A 20,422-nucleotide genomic window follows, 5' to 3' on the forward strand; every position below is an offset into this window, starting at 1 on the left:
CTTACTTTATAAGAGAAAAGATATGGGAAAAATGAAAAACTCGGATTCAATTTATTATACTTACTACCAACTACGCCTTCTCCTTTATTTAAATAAAAATGAAATTTCAAAAATGATAAAAACATCATAAATGTTAGATTATGTATTTTAAATTTTGTGCCCCTAAAATTTTTGCACTCAGGGCCAGTACCCCCGTAAAGAACAAGGTACTTACGAGGGGGCAAACCCCCTCATATACGTAATCATTTCTGTTCGTTTTAAGTTTTAATGTTGTTCCTGACTTTCAGTTGATAAAACTTGTTTTATTAATTTAATTTCTGATCGTTTTTTAAATAATGCTGGGAAAACCGGCACCCCCTTCATGGAAAATTTTCTTTCACCATGAAAAATTTCTCCACGGAAAGATCCAGCTGTCCCCTCCTCAACGCTCCGCTCTTTACACTTAAGTTTTTTATTGTTTTATAAAGTAGAGTTGTGAGAAAGGGTCAAACTATAGCGTGAAGAACGGGCGTTGAGGAGGGGACAGCCCATTTCATATATGGAATAATTTCTGTTCGTTTTAAGTTTTAATGTCGTTCCTTACTTTCAGCTAAAGAAAACTTGTTTTTCTTATTCAATTTAGGAGGAAAACGTCCTCTAAAATTCAAGCGATCTCAATGAAAATCACACCATGAGACCCAGAACATAAGAGAGCCCTATTGTAGGGATTTCAAATTCCTCTGTACAATAATGTTGAATTTGGCAATTTTTACCAGAAAAGATTATGGATGTGGTTTTTTTTTTTTTTTTCATTTCTTTGGGTAATTGTATCAAATAGATGACTAGGAGAGGGCTCGTTCGAATGGAAATTAAAGGATCTTGTTTCCTTTTTAAGTAGCTAAAACATTGGAGGGCAACTATCACCATTCCCACACCCCTTTTTTTCTTACTGACATCCGATAAAATTTTTTTAGACAGCTATTTGATTCAGCATAGTTGACTGGTCTAATAATTATGCCTCTGGAATTGACGTTACTCCCCACAGCCCCTGGATAACGGGATGTAAGCTGTACAATTTGCCCTTGGTTACTTATTTGTTATTAGGAAATATAACTAAATTTGTCCTGGAAATTTTCAAAGAGAATCTTACACATAGGTGGTGGGGATTTCCTGGCATGGAGTCTTTTTTCCCCTCTTATTCCCTCAGAACTAGCAGGGCACTGAAATGTCACAGAAAGCTTTCTAAGAGCTTGTTTGAAACCTAATGCTTACCTTTACAAACTTTGAATAAATTTATCTTAACAGCGCCCTAGTAAAGTTCTGGTTTTCTGGATAATTGACCGTAGTGTTTTAACAATATGTCTTTTACGTGTTCTGTACGTGTATCGTTGCACGTATTTTTATTGTTGCCGTATGATTTATCATGTTCGTGCTCGCAGTAAGTATTGTAATTATTTGTAGATTGGACATGTCTACAAATATATTATTTTATGCTTTAAAACGTATTACAAGATTTTTGAACAGCTTTTTAGCGCGCAAGGGACTTTTTACCCCTAAATTCTCCCCCTTTCCATTAAATTTTGAAAAATACCTCTTTTTGGTGTTTCTATCGAAAAATACCTCTTGTTTGGTATTTGCAATGAAAAAAAAGATAAACCCAACAACAAAAACAACAACCCCCAGATTTTGAAAATAATATTTTGTCCCTCCCTACAATTTTGTGAATTGACGCCCATGGTGTCCACCCTCTAAGCCCAATACACCATTTTCTGAATATCAATATAAGAAAATCTGTAATTTTCAATTCCTTAAATACAACTCAATAGAATTACAATTCAATGAAGACAACTATATAACACTCAAACCTTGACAATAAAATAACAGATTTTCATAAAAATCCTCATTTTTTACCTGGAAATACATTTATTTTTATGTTTCAGAGGACTGACAAATCCATTTTATAAATTGCAAAATAGTGGCATAAAAATATTACGTTTCTTTTAATTTTTTTCATCACCCCCTTTCACCTTCCAACCGGGGTGTCGTTTGGGGGTGGCAAGGGGGGCAGTTGCCCCCCAATAATGTGGAGAAAAAAATTATACGTCCCATGCCCTTTGACTATCCAGATATAGACCCCTCTTGCCCCCCCCTCCAATAATAATGCTGGAGACTCGCTCTTGCCTCCCAAAGAAAATATCTCTGATCCTTCAAAATCGTTTTTTCAAGTAAAGATGCCTTAAAAAATATTCTTTGTACAAATAAGCGGTCTTTAGCAATATTGAATAAATCTTTAAAAAAAAGTAAGAAAAAACAGTTAAAGAAACATACTTTTCACCTTCCATTCTTCATTTGAACTATATATTTTTTAACCTTTTAAACTACCTTTTAAATTACTACAACCGATCTGTTAACTTTGAAGACCAGCGTCCCATTTCTTTGATATAAGATACTGCCGCTAAAAAGGTGAAAACATGCCAAAATCATCGTTTTTCGAGCAAAAGAGTGGTTTCAATCCCTCCCTCATAAGAAAAAGCACCCTCTAAGAAAATCCCCATAAGCAAATCCCGACCCCTAAAATTTTTTTCTTTAGGGCAAATGGGCAAATATTGCCACTTGTACACATGTAACATTTGTTATTGGGAAATATAAAGATGTTTCTTGGGAGTAATTGCTGCGGAGAGAGGAGATTTTCAACGGGCAGAATTTTCCACGGGGAGGAAGTTTTTGGGAGAGGGGGGGACAGTTTCCAAGGTAAATTTTATTCGGGCCAGGGAAGGGGTTTTCCTCGCATGATTTCAATGAAATATTAAATAAAAGTTCGAATAGGGATAAAATCCTTTTAATAGACAGTGATGATGATAACAGTGATAGAAATTCCGAAAAAATAGCAGATATTTTGGTCACATATGCAGTGACCGTCATCAGTAGTAAAACTAAACTCTCATCATGGAAAGGCAGTGTGGTCTCCGAAATTATCTACGAAAAAATATTAAATATAAAAAACAGGTTTTTTCAGCTGAAAGCAAAGAGCAACATTAAAACTTAAAAAAAAATTCCTTATATTAGGGGGGCTGTCCCATCCTCAAATCTCGTCCTTTACGCTAAACTTTGAATTTTTGTCAAAATCATAGGCAGCGCAATAGCGCTGCCTAAGTAAAGAACGATGTTGGCACAATGTATTATTTATTTATATACTTTTTTTTTTATCCATACCCGGGCACTTCGTATCGAAGGAGTTGTCGTAGAAACTTCGAAAACGGCTCGTTTGATTGGAAATTGGAGTAGCTAGTGCCCTTTTTATTAGTCGAAAGTGATTGGAGGGCAACTAGCCTCCCCCCCCCACGCCCATCATTCCCCAAACACATCCAATCAAAATTTTGAGATAGCCATTTTGTTTAGAGTAGTTGATTTCCAGATAGAAAATATGTTTTTGAGGAGGACACTCCCCCACAACTCTAGGGGCAAGGGTTTTAAATTATGCCCTGAGGGCATAAGAACGATGCTGGCACAATATATTATTTTTTTTCCTTTAAAGCAGGGCACTTCGTATCGAAAAAGTTGTCGTAGAAACTTCGAAAAGGGCTCATTCAATTGGAAATTGGAGTGGCTCGTGCCCTTTTTAATAGTCGAAAGTGATTGGAAGGCAACTAACACCCCTTCCACGCCCAACATTTCCCGAAACACATCCAATAAAAACTTCGAGATATCCATTTTGTTCAGCGTAGTTGATTTCCAGATAGAAATTATGTTTTGAGGAGGACACTCCCCCACAGCCTTCAGGGCAAGGGTTGTAAGTTATGCCCTTGGGGCATATAAGGTTTTTATAGAATGCGTTGTCGTAGAAACTTCAAAAAAGGCTCATTCGATTGAAAATTCAAACGGCTAGTGCCCTTTTTAATAGTCGAAAGTGATTGGAGGGCAACTGCCCCTCCCCCATACCCATTATTCCCCATACACATCCGATCAAAATTTGAGATAGCCATTTTGTTCAGCGTAGTTGATTTAAAGATATAAAATATGTTTTTGAGAAGGACACTCCCCCACAACCCTCGGGGCAAGGGTTTTAAGTTATGCACTGGGGGCATATAAGAACGATGTGGGCACAATGTATTATTTATTATTTTTTCCTTTAGAGCAGGGCACTTCGTATCAAAGAAGTTGTCGTAGAAACTACGAATAGGGCTCATTCAATTGGAAATTGGAGTGGCTTATGCCCTTTTTAACAGTCGAAAGTGATTGGAAGGCAATTAACACCCATTCTACGCCCACCAGTTCCCGTAACACATCCAACAAAATTTTGAGATAGCCATTTTGTTCAGCGTAGTTGATTTCCAGATAGAAATTATGTTTTTGAGGAGGACACTCCCCCACAGCCTTCAGGGAAAGGGTTGTAAGTTATGCCCTGGGGGCATATAAGGTTTTTTTTATAGAAGGCATTGTCGTAGAAACTTCAAAAAAGACTTGTTCGATTGGAATTTCAAAGGGCTAGTGCCCATTTTAATAGTTGAAAGTGATTGGAGGGCAACTAGCCCCCCCCCCACATGCCCCTCATTCCCCCAAACACATCCAATAAAAATTTTGAGATAGTCATTTTCTTCAGCGTAGTTGATTTCCAGATAGAAAATATGTTTTTGAAGAGGATACTCCACCACAACCCTCAGGGCAAGGGTTTCAAGTTTTGTCCTGGGGGTATATAAGAACGAAGTTGGTACAATGTATTACTTATTATTTTTTCCTTTAGAGCTGGGTACTTCGTATTAAAGAATTTGTTGCAAAAGCTGCGCAAAGGGCTCATTCAATTGGAAATTGGAGTGCCCTGTGCCTTTTCTACTAGCCGAAAGGGATTGGAAGGCAACTAGCACCTTATCCACGCCCACCATTTCCCGAAACACATCCAATCAAAATTTTTGATAGCCATTTTGTTCAACGTAGTTGATTTCCAGATAGAAATTATGTTTTTGAGGAGGACACTCCCCCACAGCCTTCAGGGCAAGGGTTGTAAGTTATACCCTGGGGGCATATAAGAATATATAGAAGGCGTTGTCGGAGAAACTGCAAAAAAGGCTCATTCGATTGGAAATTCAAAGGGCTAGTGCCCTTTTTAATAGTCAGAAGAGATTGGAGGGCAACTAACCCTCCTCTCACGCCCACCTTTTCCCCAAACACAGCGTATCAAAATTTTTAAATAGTCATTTTATTCAACGTAGTTTAAGTTCTGGAAATTAGGTCTTTAAGGATGACAACCCCCCCCCAGAACCCTCAGGGCAAGGGTTGTAAGTTATGCCCCGGGGACATATAATGTTTTCATAAAACGCTTTGTCGTTGAAACTTTAAAAAGAGGTCATTTAATTGGAAATTGAAATGGCTATTCCTTCTTAAAAGTCGAAAGTAATTGGAAGGCAACTAACAGGCCTTCGCCGTCTACCGTTTCCCCAAACACATCAAATAAAAATTTTGTCATAGCCATTTTGTTTCACGCAGTTTAAAGTTCAGGAAATAATACCTGTGAGCAGGACACTCACCCCAGAGTCTTCAGGGCAAGGGTTATAAGTTATGCCCTGGGGGCATATAAGTTTTTATTGAGATCTTTGTCGTAGAAACTTCAAAAAGATATCATTCGATTGGAAATTCAAAGTTCTAGTCCCCTTTTTAGTAGTCGAAAGTGATTTAAGGGCAACTAACCCCCCTCTCACGCCCACCTTTTCCCCAAACACATCTAATCAAATATTTAGTTAGCCATTTTGTTCAGCGTAGTTGATTTCCAGATAGAAATTATGTTTTTGAGGAGGAGACTCCCCCACAGCCCTCTAGGCAAGGGTTGTAAGTTACGCCCTGGGGGCATATAATGTTTTTATAGAATGCGTTGTCGTAGAAACTTCAAAAATGGCTCATTCGATTGGAAATTGACATGGATAGTGCCCTTTATAATTGTCGATAATGATTGGAAGGCAACTAAAATCCCTTTCACGCCAACCATTTCCCCAAACATATCCAATCAAAATTTTGAGATAGCCATTTTGTTCCACGCAGCTAAAAGTTCAGGAAATTATACCTTGAAGAGGACACTCCCCCCACAGTCGTCAGGGTAAGGGTTATGTGTTAAGCCCTGGGGGCATATAAGGCTATTATTGAATTCTTTGTCATAGAAACTTGAAAAAGGGCTCATTCGATTGGAAACTACAAGGGCTAGTGCCCTTTTTGATAGTCGAAAGTTATTTGAGTGCAACTAACCCCCCTCTCACGTCCACCTTTTCACCAAACACATCCAATCAAAATTTTAGATAGCCATTTTGTTTCACGCAGTTTAAAGTTCAGGAAATTATACCTCTCCCCCCAAGGTCTTCAGGTCAAGGGTTATAAGCTATGCCCTGGGGGCATATAAGTTTTTATTGAAATCTTTGTTGTAGAAACTTGAAAAAGACCTCTTTCGATTGGAAATTCAAAGGGATAGTGCCCTTTTTAATAGTAGAAAGAGTTTGGAGGGCAACTAAACCCCCTCTCACGCCCACCTTTTCCCCAAACACATACAATCAAAGTTTTTAGATAGCCATTTTTTTCAACGTAGTTGAAAGTTTTGGAAATTAGGTCTTTAAGTCTGACCACCCCTCCCCCCTCCCGAAACCCTCAGGGCAAGGGTTTTAAGTTATGCCCTGGGGGAATGTAAGGTTTTTATAGAAAGCGATGTTGTAAAAACATCAAAAAGGGCTCATTCAATTGGAAATTGAAAGGACTAGTGCCCTTTTAATAGTGGAAAGTGATTGAAGGGCAACTAACCCCCCTATCACACCCACCATTTCCCCAAATACATCCAATCAAAATTTTGAGATATCCATGTTGTTCAACGTAGTCGAAAGTTGTAGAAATTAGGTCTTTTAGGATGATAACTTTAGGAAGAGAAATATCAAAAAGGACTCATTTGTTTAGAAATTGAAATTGCCCTTTTAATAGTTGAAATTGAGTGAAGAGTAACTGACCCCCTCCCACTCCCACCATTTCCCCAAATACATTCAATCAAAGTTTAGAGATAGCCATTTTTTTCCAACGTAGTTCAAAGTTCTGGAAATTATGTACTTAAGGATGACAAACCCCCCCAGAGCCCCCAGGGCAAAGGTTGTAAGCTATGCCCTGGGGGTATATAAGGTTTTTATAGTTAGAGTTGTCGTAAAAACTTCAAATGGGACTCATTCAATTGGGATTTTGAGAGGGCTAGTGCCCTTTTTAATAGTTGAAAGTGATTGGAGGGTAACTAACCACCCTCTCACGCGCACCATTCCCCTAAACACATCCAATGAAAATTTTCAGATAGCCATTGTGTTCGACGTAGTATAAAGTTCTGGAAATTAGGTCTTTGAGGGTGAACCCCCCCCCCCCAGCCCGCCGGGCAAGGGTTTTTAGTTATGGCCTGGGGGCATATAAGGTATTTATTGAAAGCGTTGTCGTAGAAACTTCAAAAGGGCTCATTTGATTGGAAATTGAAAGGGCTAGTGCATTTTTTCAAACAGTTCGTGGTAACGAACTGTAAGTAAGGAGCCACCCGGCTCAATGGTAACCGAAACTCTAGAAAACGGGTTTTTGATACCAATAGATACATAAAAAAAAATCAGATTTCAAGGCTGATTTCAAATATATATAACTTTCATCAAGTTTAGTCCTACCCATCAAAAGTTACGCACCTGAGAAAATTTGGCTGATTTTTGAAAAAAGGGGGAAAGACCCCATAAAAGTTATAGAACCTTAATGAAAATCACACCATCATATTTAGCGTATCAAAGAACTCTACTGTAGAGGTTTCAAGCTCGTATCAACAAAAATGTAGATTTATGTATTTTTTGCCAGAAGAAAGATCACGGATGCCTGCTTATTTGTTTTTTTTTTCCAGGGGTGATCGTATCGAACCAGTGCTCCAAAAATATCGTGAGAGGGCTCATTCGGATGGAAAGTAAAAGCTCTAGTGGCCTTTTCAAGTGACCGAAAAAATGGAGAGCAACTAGGCCCCCTCCCACGCTCTTTTTTCCCAAAGTCACCCGATTAAAATTTTGAGATAGCCATTTTGTTCAGCATGGTCGAAAATATGATACAAATGTCTTTTAGGATGACTTAATCCCCTGAAGTCTCCGGGGGGAGGGCTGAAAGTTATGAACTTTACTCAATGTTTTGAACTAGTTATGAACTAGTTCAAACTTTCAAAGTTTTACTTATGAACTAGTCGAAAGTGATTGGAAGGCTTGAAATTTTTATAGTAAAGATCGATATGGGTATAATGTATGATTTTTATTTTGTTGTTGTTGTTTGGACCAGGACACTTCACATCGAAGGGGATGTCTTAGGAACTTCGAAAAGGGCTTATTTGATTGAAAATAGAAAGGGCTGATGCCCTTTTTAATTGTCGAAAGTGATTGGAGGGCAGCTAATTCCCCTCCTACGCATACCCTACCATTTGCCTTTATTATTAAAAACTAATTGTCGCCTTAAGATTAAATCAAAATGCACTGTGTTAATGCTAATTACCAATAAGGCATCTCAGCAGTATCCCAAGAACGACTGAGGGTATTATGTTCAAACCTTTGGGGCTACTTCTGCTCTTAAAATCTAACCAAGTCAAAATAGCGTAAGTATATCCAAACTATCAAAAAAAGTAAGCAGATTTTTTGGCGAATGGTATCAAGTTTTCCATTTCAGGTCAACTAGAGGAGGCATGAAATGAAATTAAACACTACCATTTGTGTCTAGATTTTTAAAAGGGTGTATGCTGATAAAAATTGCTGAAAATTTTTCTCCAGCATACAAATAGCAGGCCAAACTATGAAGTCTTAAAAATCGAAAAGATTTAAATCATTATTTTCTTTTTCCCTGAAACGACTATGTCAATATAAAACGAACAGAAATTAATTTTTAAAAAATCTTTTTCCACAAAATAAGTTTTTCAAAGAAAAGTAAAGAACTCCATTAAACAAAAAATGAACAAAAATAAAATCAAATAACCTACGAAGGGTGAAACTACAGCAAATCAGCATCCATAAATAAATGAAACCCAAAACGAACAGAAATTAAAATAAATAACCAAGTCAAGCTCAAAACGAGCAGAAATTAACATAAGTTGGGCTCAAAACCCCTATGCCTTCCCAAGGCCAGAACATAATTTGTACTTTACTGAAAAAAATACAAATGAATGTGTATTTTCATTTTAATATACATATACTGATATTTACTAATCAAAATTTTAATATTATTTCATTTATTAAAGTTATAAAAGAAAGAACATTTATATTTTTTTCAGTAAAGTGCAAATGTTTTTTTTTCAGTAAAGTGCTCTCAGGTCTTTCAACACTTCCACCAAGTTGATTTATCGTATTAATCGTAAATCGATTAACTTACGTTTGGTCTGACAAAATTGTTGACTTCCCTTTGAATTGTATTAGGCCAGGTTAGAGTAATTCTGCATTATGCAATCATATAAGTGTTGTGAGTTATAGTATGTTAAAGCGTGTATTAGGTCAGATAATATATGTTTTCTATTATAAGCGAAACCGTTTTTTTTTTTTTTTTTTTTTTTTTTTTTTTTTTTGCTTCGTATTTTTGCTTCTATTATAAGCGAAATTGTTATTTTTTTTTGGCTTCGTATTTTAACCCCTCTAGTGTGCATTTTTGTATGTAGAGGGTACAAATAAATTATTATTACTATAATTATCCGACACTCAACAATTTTTTTCAATGTGCGTATTTTGGAATAGTAATGGCTAGAAACAGATGTTCTGCAAGGTCTACGCCCTGTCACGAATGAACTACATCTTCCTTAAATGAGATGAAATCCCCAAAATGCTCTTGGGCACAATAAAGGTCACCAACCTCCTCAATATTTCACAGTACAGCATCCAGTGGTTTCAGCACCTCACTGAAATGAGTATTCAAGCGTCTAAGGGATAAGGAGAAGAGGCGGTTTCAGGAGGGAGAGGGTGCACTTGTCCCGGGCGTAGAAATTTTAGAGACGCAGCATTTCAAATAAATAATCTAACAGTTAAAACCATTTCGTGATCTTGGAAATTTTATATTCATTAAAATAGAGTAGATGGCGCAGTTAATAAATCAAACTAATTAATAAATTATTAATTAATTAATAAAATAAATACAAAAATTAAAATAAAATAATAATAAAAATAATTAAAATAATCAATAATATTTAAATATGGGAAATAATAAATTCAAAAATAACTAAAAATAAATTGTTAATGAATTAATAAATTGAAATTAATTTCATTAATAAATAAAATTTATGTTTAGTTTTGGCCTTAAAATTTCACAGGAGACAGGGGGGTTGGGGTGGTGGTAATCGAGATTTTGCCCCAGGCACCAGAGAGACCCGAATCGCCACTGATAAAGAGGGGGGAGCGAGAGAGAAGTGTCTCTAATTGATACTGATAATCCTTCCCAGCTTTACAAATAAGAAATTTACGACATTCTAAGTTTTTAGACTTGCCAGCTCTATCGTTGAAATTAAACTACATACCCCCCTTCCACTTCCTTCAACTCCCGCGCTCAAGTCGTGCTCAAGTCGTCTGCCAATTTGATTTGAAGCCAAATACAAAACAAGTGGTCACCTGCAGCATGACACGCAAAATCACATTTTTTTTTTCTTTTTCCCTGGAAACTCGTTATCGCTGCCGGCAGTGATAAGAACAATGGGTATATATACAGCCGCATTTAGGGGAATCTTCAGAATGCCTGTAGAGAGCAGCGTCTCAACACAGGATGAAGAACTACGCATTTATGCTCTTGGGTCTTGCCACCTGTAAGTGAACTTCTGTTAATTTGCTTTTATTCTTATTGTTGTTTCCGCTACTATTTGGTACCTATCTATTTTAGGTCGTGATCAAAAGCCATCATTAATAGAAATTTACACTCTAAATGATCTTCCAAGATTAAACGTAATTAAATCAGTTTGTTAGCACCCCACCTACGATTCATTATCCTCTCCGATATTTTAGTTAAGTCTAACAACCTGCTTTAAGCTTCTGTTGCATCTTTCTCAACCAAGCCAACGATGCACACCCTCTCCTTGGGCTCATAAATAAATTAAAATTTTTGAATTGTACTCTCTAAACCCAAACAACTCTTTTTTCTAACATTTACTTAAATCTGCTGGCTTTGGCTGGCACTCCGATCTTTGACTAGAGACTTCCGGTCGCTTAGAAACTGTTCAAGGCATGTCTTTGAGAGTAATTTTAAAGTAACTAAAGTGCCTTATTTTTATCTCCGTAGGATAGATAGACTAGCACTCTTAAAAATGAACTGAAAACAAAAATGTGTTCCGTCTACAAAAATGTATCCATCAAAAAATGATTATCGTCTTGGTCATTGACCTTCCCTCTTTCCCTAAGAAACACTACCCAAATAGAACTTTTAAGTACCCAACTTTTAACTAACCAAATAGAAGAAGTCTATAAAAAAAATAAGTTATGTACTTGTATAAAAAAAACAACTATAGACCTTGTGACATCTATTATCTAACTAACCTTAGCCTATAAGTAGTAAAAAAAAGAATTCTATCCCTAATCCCTATATCCCTATAAGTATAAAAAAAGAAGAATTCTATCCCTTTCTTGTTCGAATGTTTGGTTCAAAAAATCATTTATAAGCTCCATTAACCTCCCGCTCCTCCGTAAACATAAAAAAATGAAACCAGCCCCACCTAAATTTAATTTAATTATTTTTTTTTTTTTTTACTCGACTAATGGATTTGGTTTCCTATTTAATGCATTAATTATCTAATTATTGACTCTAAAAAAGGAGTTTGACTGCTGTCATACTGCTCACCCAGCTTTTAATTTTTATTTCAATAATTATATATTTGTATTCATTCTAATTCTGCCTGTGACGTTACTTGGTTTCTATCGCCTTTCTCCTTCCCTAATTTACACAGTTTTCAATGCCCGCTTAGACGGTGTACCTACTCACTTGATCCTCGTATGTTAAGCCACCAGAGATGCTATAGTAGTTTGTCCAAGCAACAAGTAGCTAAGAATTTTTTGGTTCAAATATTGAAAAATCCCACTTTATCGAATTTACATGTTATAACATGAGAAAACGTTAGAGGGGGGATACAATAGCGCCTTCTAAATGAAATTCCTGTAATCTACATGATAGGCTAACAGAGTTTGTTTTTATGTCTTCCTTTTTTTTTGTTCGTTGAGGTTAGGCTTCCTAACCTTTTCTATCCTTCCTCTGTTTTTCGCTTTCTCTCTTCCTCTTAAAAATTGAAATATACTTATGTGGGCCTACGAGAAAGGGAGTAAAAGAGGGAGAAAGAAAGAGGTGAATGTACACACACACACACACACACATATATATATATATATATATATATATATATATATATATATATATATATATATATATATATATATATATATATATATATATATATATATATATATATATATATATATATACGTATACATATACATACATATATATATATATATATATATATATATATATATATATATATATATATATATATATACATATATATATATATATATATATATATATATATATATATATATATATATATATATATATATATATATATATATATATATATATATATATATATATATATATATATATATATATATATATATATATATATATATATATATATATATACTGTGGTTATATGGTTATATACACTCGTTTTTTAAATATGCATTGTCTTTTTCAGTCGCTTCTGCAGCTGAAATTAGTGGAATCCTTTGCAGTGACAAAGCAACTATCAAGCGAACATGGGCCACTGTTACCGACTTGCCATCTTTTGGACGTAACGTTTTCCTTAGGTAACGTTCAATTATTTCCTAGTATTAAAACCCCTAATAACTTATCTGGATATAGACTGGGAAAGTGAAGCTTTAGCTAATATAAATTATTATAAATTATTATTATATTATAAATTTAATTATAAATAATAATATAAATATATTATTATATTAATTAATACATATATTATTATAAATTATATAAATTATTATAATTTAGTATTAATTATTATAATACTAAATTATTTAGCTACTCAAAAAGACCAAAAGTATTGAATCTACTGCTTTCAGTATTAAAAAATAATAGCAATACATTTAGGTTCATCTGGTCTCCGTTAGAAAAGCAACTAAGTGGTCCCATACTTTGTAGAATATATTTTAATCTCATAATATAATACGTAGGAAATTTATAGAGTAACGGTTCAGGGCAAATTACGGTGTAAATTTAAAAATGAAACAATGGTTAAGTGTTCATGTTTTTACTTGCTATAGTGTATTTTTGATATCCTACACTGGTCCAAACAGGTGCACTTATGGGGAAGGGCTCCCTGATCCTCCCTGATGTTAGCTTAGATGAATAATTTAGCAGAAACTGGAACGAATTTCTGAGAGGCGAGTTCATGTTTGATCGACTTGAGAGAACTGTAAGTTTTTTCTTAAACTTGTTCTGAATTTCTAGGGAGCTATATGTTTTTTTCGTATTTTTATTGAAAAATAAATAGATAAGTCCTAAATTTTGAAAAAAAAGTTTATTTCATCTTCATTAAAAAAATTAAATATCCCCCCCCTATCACTACATTTTTGTAAATTGGTGCCCCTTATAACATTATACTAAATACAGTATGTTACTGCTAGTACAACGGACATGTCATTGCGGAAGCCACCCGAAACCCAAACAGCTGCGTACGCTCTTCCTTCCCTCCAGTTTATTCTAAGCTTCAATCTTTTCTCTCTCACACGAAGTTGCGATTCCCTTTCATTTTTTTATGACTTCTTCTCACTCCATTCAGGGATGATCTGCTTTTTGTTTAGCCCCAGATAGATGGCCAAAAAGCCCAAGTTTTCGCAATTATAGCATCCGTCATGCGTAAAACTTCGCCTAATCATTGTTTGCATAACAATGCGCCAAAGGGAAATTAAGAAAAAATAACTTGCTCCCTGAGTTTTTTGTCCTCCGCTGTATTTTGAAAATAAGGTTTTTTGGTATTTTCATTGAAAAATACCTTTTGGAATTGCTATAAGAAAACATTTAAAGAAACCTGAAAATTATACCCTCCAAAGAGTTTGAAAAATATTTTTTTGGCCATCCTTATCTTCATTTTCATGATTTGGCAGCCCTTTGTCCAAAATCAAAAGTGCGCAGGCCAGGCTTGTAAAGGGAGGGTGACATTTTAGTTTAGATTCTCTTGTTCTTTATTCATATCTTTATTTTTGTTCGCCTGTTTTGTTTTAATTTTTGTTTTTTTTTTCGAATCATCCACCGCTAAAATAAATTCCTTTGCGTTTGCCCGACCTCTATACCTGTTTTACTATTTCAGAAATTTAGCAGAAGAAAGGTCATAGCAGGGGTCCATGACCTGGACCAGTTTTACAGCGTAAACACAGTCGACTAATTTTGCTTCTTGATAGAAAAATAAAATTTTTAGTTTTAAATATTCCAAGGGGTTTTCTTCCATTATTATTAGCATTAAACAAAATTTTTTAATTTAAATTCTGCCTCAATTTAGTATACCACAACTGCTTAACAGTATAAAAGGAAATTTAACAATAATTTCGTTACTTAACAGTATATTAGTCTTTCAATATTACAACCATTCTATTTTCGCATAGCATTTATTTTCAGTTCACTAAATCCTAATTTCTTATAAGTATCTAATCAAAAACTCCTTTTAGTGTTTTTGCTGCAAAACCCGAATACAAGAACCTGTTTGTTGAATTCCGCAACATTCCTACTTCTGAGTTGGCCAACAGCGAGCGCCTCCTCTATCATGGTGGTCGCGTTTTGTCTTCCATCGATGAGGCCATTGCTGGAATAGATACACCAGACCGTGCTATAAAGACCCTCCTCGCTCTTGGCGAAAGACATATCAGCAGAGGCACAGTAAGACGACACTTTGAGGTAAGAATCCTTTTTAAATCCTGCGCAGAAAAAAAAGAACCTGTTTACCAACTAAAGTATTTAGGAAAGAGAAAACCATGTTTTCAAAATAAATAATAAAAATCATGTTCTAATGTACTAAGTTTTCCCATAGATGAAAAACCTGGAATTTTAACATTTCTAGCCTAAATTAATTTAAAACCTGATGAATTTGAAGATCTAGTAAAACAAACGACTAAAATGTATTCATATTCTTAAAATTTCTATTCATATTCAAATTTCCAACCTAAGATTTATATAATTCAAATTTATCTAAAATTTCATATACATATTCAATAGATTTCTTGCTTTCTTATACAACCTTTCTAACGGACTGCTGAAGCTTACATTACCTACTGCTACGAACTCACTACAGCATCAGGCCGCCACTGACCTATACAGCTGTGCACACTACTCCTCTATACTAATCTACTCAAAGCTTCCCTATTTAACCCAATTTTCCATTTTCTTGGAATCCTTTCATGCTACTGGCTCTTACCCTATTTGGGGACCACCTACTTTGTGTTTGGCCCTGGACGGATAGCCAAAAAGGAAAATCTTTGGTGGTCTGTCATTCTTCATCCGCAAAACGAGTCATAGTTGTCTCAGCCTGTCTCTCATTCTAGTCCTAGGAAGGGAGATACAACCACATTTTTCATACAGCTTACTGCTTAAAATATGGTCAGTCAAACTGGTACCCGAAACTATCCGAAGATAGTTTCTCTGTAAAACACCTAATAAATCCTTTCCCGTCTTCCAAAGCTCCCACATTTTAGAACCATATTTGGCAACTGTCATCACTATAGCTTCCAATATTCTAATCTTGGTTCGCAGACTTTTCTTTTAATTCTTCCAAACTTTTTCAACTATGAAAAAAACCCCTGAGCCTTGGCTATTCTACTTTTTATACCATCACCTCGTCCACAATCTTTGCTAATAATACTATCCAGTTAAGTGAAGCTATTCATTTGATTGATCTTCTCGTTAACCAGCATTAGATCTTCACCTTCATTTATTCCCAGTCTCAGTTACTTAGTCTTCTTAACATTAAATCACTCACACCCTGAACTCATACAGACCTCCAAATATGATTTATTTTACTAACATTTTTGTTTAGGACACTCAAAACCACCTTTATAAGTTAAGCCAAGGAGAATTTTACCTTTCTCTTTGATTCCAACCTCTCCCCCCCCTAGCCTTTCCTGTGCATATCTATATAAACATAGAACAAAGCCCTGCTTAACTCCTGATTCAATAGAAACCTGCTACTTACCTCATTACCTATTATAATCGTAGCAATGTTATTCTCGTACATAGCACTAATAACTTTTATGTATTTATCTGGTATACCGCACAAGAGTAGGACCTTTACTAAAGCCCTACTTTTGGTTGAACTTAACGCCTGTTCATAACCGATAAAACCAAGGGCTAAAATGGTCTGATGATTGATAGTCTGGGGGTATGGCACTTCTCAATTTTTAATCTAAGTATGATTAAATAAAAAAAAAGTTGTTTCAACTGAAAGTAAGGAGCAACATTAAAACTTAAAACGAACGGAAATTATTACACATATGAAGTGGGTTGTCTCCTCCTCAATATCCCACTCTTTACGCTAAGGTTTTTTTTATTAATTTTAAAAAAGGTTCTTATTGTTCTAGTTAAACGACCCTTGTGTTTCAGGATTCTTTCTCAAAAGAATTGGGATAAAACTCAAACTTTGGAGTAAAGAGCGAGTTGTCGAAGAGGAGACAACCCCCTTTATATTCGTAGTAATTTCTGTTCGTTTTAAGTTTTAATGTTGCTCTTTACCTTCAGTTAAAAAAAACTTGTTTGTCATTTAATTCCTGATCGTTTTTAAATAATCCAGGAAATCTGGAACGGAGGAATACTCGGAGAAATACCCTCCTCGCGGAAATATACTCTAGAAAATTCAATCCCACTGAAAATTTTCCCAGGACAATTACCTTAAGCAACTCCGCGCGTGAAATAGAGACGGAAAAGAGAAAGCAAGCCATATAAAAAAAATCTTGCAAATTCCCCCAGTGCATAATTTCCACTGGCAACTCACCGCGTAGAGACTTCTCTCCCCATGGATAATTCCCTGTGTAAGAAAAGAAGAAAATTTGTCCCCACCCCTGAAAACGTATGTATACTTCCCAATAACAAATACTGTTCATAAACAATGAGCAAATTTTATAACTTAAGGACCTTTTCCCTATGGCTGTGGGGGGTCATGTTATATTCAAAGGCATAGTTCTTGGGCCTTTCAACTATGATGAACAAAATGGCTATCTCAAAATTTTGATCGGACAATTTTGAGGAAAAGGTGTGGGGGAGAGGGCCTAGTTGCCCTCCAATATTTTTGTTTGCTTAAAAAAGGCACTAGAACTTCTAATTTTCGTTCGAATGATTCCTCTCCAAATATTCTAGGAACACTGGATCAATACAATCACCCCTGAAAATAAAAAAAATAAATAGACACGCATCCCTGATCTTTCTTCTGGCGAAATATACATAATTCCATATTTTTGCAGATAGGAGTTTGAAACCTCTACAGTAGAGTTTTCTGATACGCTGAATCTGGTGGTGTGATTTTTATTAAGATTCTATGATGTTTAGGTAGTTTTATTCCCTTTTTTCAAACATAAGGAAAATTTTTCAGGCTCGTAGCTGTTAATGGGTAATATTAAACTTAACGAAACTTATATATTTGTAATCAGTATAATAAGCAAATCCTTTTTATATACCTATTGGTATCAAAATTTCGGTTTTTAGAGTTTCGATTACTATTGAGCCAGGTCGCTCCTTACTTACAGTTCCTTACCACGAACTGGTTGAAAACTTGGTTAACACATTCACTTCGGTTCCTGAAGCCACACTGTTCTTCTCTTAAAACTGTCTACAGCATCTCAAAGCATCTCTATACGCTTTGGGTAATTTATATTACCTCTCCTACACAAGGTTTAATTAAATTTTTCCTAAATCGCTAGGTACTTCCCCTCATTTAAAAATCGTATGCATAATCTTCAGTAATTTATCTGTAACTTTACACCCCCATATTTTAAAAGCTCATTTACCGCACTATGAGCAACCTGTGGCCTTATTATTTTTTTATTTTTTTTTAATCCTTTAGTACTGTCTCTAATTCTTCTTCGCAAAATAAATCTTCGATGATTTCGAAACTGTCACATACTTTTTCATGCTTTTCGATTTCGCTTTATTGTAACTTTACCATAATTCAAAACATTTTCAATTATTTTGCCCGTCTCTCTTTCCTTATCCCTAATTGAGGTCGTGTTTTGTTTTTTTTCTTTAAATGGGGCATATTCAGATTGATTAATCCTCTAAATGTCTTAACCTGTGAATACAATATTTCAATGTTCTACTGTTTGGCTGCACCTTCCAAATATTTAGCAATTTTATCCATGACCTCTACTTCATAACTCTGTAATTTACACTTTAATGCCTTCTCTATTCTTTATATTTCTCTTATTCTCAAATACTATCTCAAATACTTACCACTCAAATACTACTTGTGGAAACTCCTCCTCTTTCCTACACAGCTTAAAGTGTTTTCACTAATATTCCTAGCTTTGCTGCTAACTTCCCTCCCGAAGACTCTCTCTGCTGCTTCACAAACTATTTTCCAAAATTAATCCATCCATCTTCTACATGGTCAAATTTAGGCTCTTTAGTTTCATTTTAAACTTTTCCTGGGAAGTTCCTCTTAAATTATTCTGGGAAATTCCTCTTAATTATGGCCCTGTTCCTATCTTTAACTGGGACAAGTCCAGATTGACTACTTCCTCTCAATTTATTAACATGTCAGTAAAATATTTTGCTATTGTGCCGTCTAGCTGCATCTTCCAGATCCTCGGCAATTTCATCCATGGTCTCCCCTTCACACCTCCTCGGTGCATATTTTAATGCTTGCTCCACTTTCTTTACATTCCTGTTATTTTCATATGATCTATCACTCAGATAATCCTTGTACTCTTCTTCTCTCTTTTAAACATAAAGCATTTTCACTGGTATATGCGTTTCTAACTTGCTTCCTTAAGACACCATCAACAACTTCACAAATTATTTTCATAAAATTGTCCGGTCCGCTTTTTACATTGTCATATTTTAAACTCTCGAGTTTAGTATCTAACTGTTCCTGGAAAGTTTCTCTCAAATTCTCATCCTGGAGTCAACCATCCTCAGAGCTTTCTAAAAGGTAATTACCCTTCCTATATTTTAGCTTGAGATTAACTACTTCATTGTTAAAATAATTAAAATAATTTTTAGACAATACATCGAGTAATAGCCATTTTTGTGACCAGCGGTAACACTGATCAGGTTTCCAGCATTTTCCAAAATGTATATGCAAAACCAACAGAGAGAAACACACATTCAGCTACTAAGAATATTAAGCGGAAATATTACTATTTTGTTTTAGGCGTTTTCTTATGCCTTCATTGATGAACTGAAGCAAAGAGGTGTCGAATCTGCTGACCTTGCTGCTTGGAGAAGGGCCTGGGACAACATTGTCAATGTTCTTGAGGCTGGACTCTTGAAACGTCAGATCGACCTTGAAGTCACTGGGCTCAGCTGTGTGGATGTTGCAAATATCCAGGAAAGTTGGTCAAAAGTCAGTGGAGATCTCAAAACTACCGGTTCCGTCGTTTTCCAAAGGTACTTTTCAGCCAACTTAAAAATAACTTTAAGAGAGCTTGAAACAAAACTTTAATACTAAAATGTGCGAAGTAGTGTGCTTTGCTATCTCAATATGTATTTTTCAGTCTAAAATTCAATCATAATTATTAGGCAGCCTTAGATATTTGTCCAAAACAGATAATTCAGCAACTATTATAATCAGAAAAAAAACATGATGGCCAGAATGAGTGTTAGACTCTCGAAATCAGAAGAAAAATTTAAAGACGTTAAGCGATGGTCATTACAAAAAAAACAAGATAGTAGAGAGTGAAATTAGGGAGTTAATATGCACTGACATAAATTGAAAGTCTAAATAGCATCTTACAGCGAATTTCCATCAGTTACAAAAAGTCTTTGAATAGTAAGGCTAGCAAGAGTTAGATAATTTAATGAGAGTAACAATTAAGGGTAGGTTCAGTTTGTAATTGATAGTATAATACAAAGAAAACATCAAAATTTTGCTAAATCCAAACAATAGGATGTTGTATTTATTGAAAACAAGCAATAGAGTGTCTGATGAAAATAAGTTAAAGATTCTGTTTAGCTTAGAAATTATACTTATTAATGGTAAAAATAATGAATTATTTGCCACTGTATTTTGTTATTTCATATTTTTGCATTCTATTGCGCTGCATTATTTGGCACTGCATGATTATTCCAAAGCAAGAAAAGTGTCTAAATGTAGATTACCACATTTAAGTGACTAAATTTGAATAAATTTAATTGGAGCAAATTTGGTGACAAAAATAAAACATTATTTTTACTTTTCCAAAAATCCGAGAGTTCTTAGCAAAAA

At 35.0% G+C, this 20,422-nt stretch overlaps 1 protein-coding gene across 1 annotated transcript in view; it reads left to right on the top strand.

The window, feature by feature from the left end:
• Positions 1-10,705: 10,705 nt before the first annotated feature.
• LOC148949971 (uncharacterized) overlaps positions 10,706-20,422 on the top strand; it is a 56,092-nt gene continuing 46,375 nt past the window's right edge. Inside the window, exons 1-4 of the mRNA XM_089092039.1 lie at positions 10,706-10,765; positions 12,701-12,812; positions 14,685-14,910; positions 19,370-19,605. Coding sequence (XP_088948165.1) covers positions 10,726-10,765; positions 12,701-12,812; positions 14,685-14,910; positions 19,370-19,605 — 614 coding nt within the window. The 5' untranslated portion in view covers positions 10,706-10,725. The remainder of the gene's footprint in view (positions 10,766-12,700; positions 12,813-14,684; positions 14,911-19,369; positions 19,606-20,422) is intronic.

The sequence above is a fragment of the Artemia sp. Qi Xiang Cuo genome, chromosome 7 (genome assembly GCF_049724085.1).
Source record: "Artemia sp. Qi Xiang Cuo chromosome 7, ASM4972408v1, whole genome shotgun sequence".
Lineage (NCBI taxonomy): Eukaryota > Metazoa > Arthropoda > Branchiopoda > Anostraca > Artemiidae > Artemia > Artemia sp. Qi Xiang Cuo.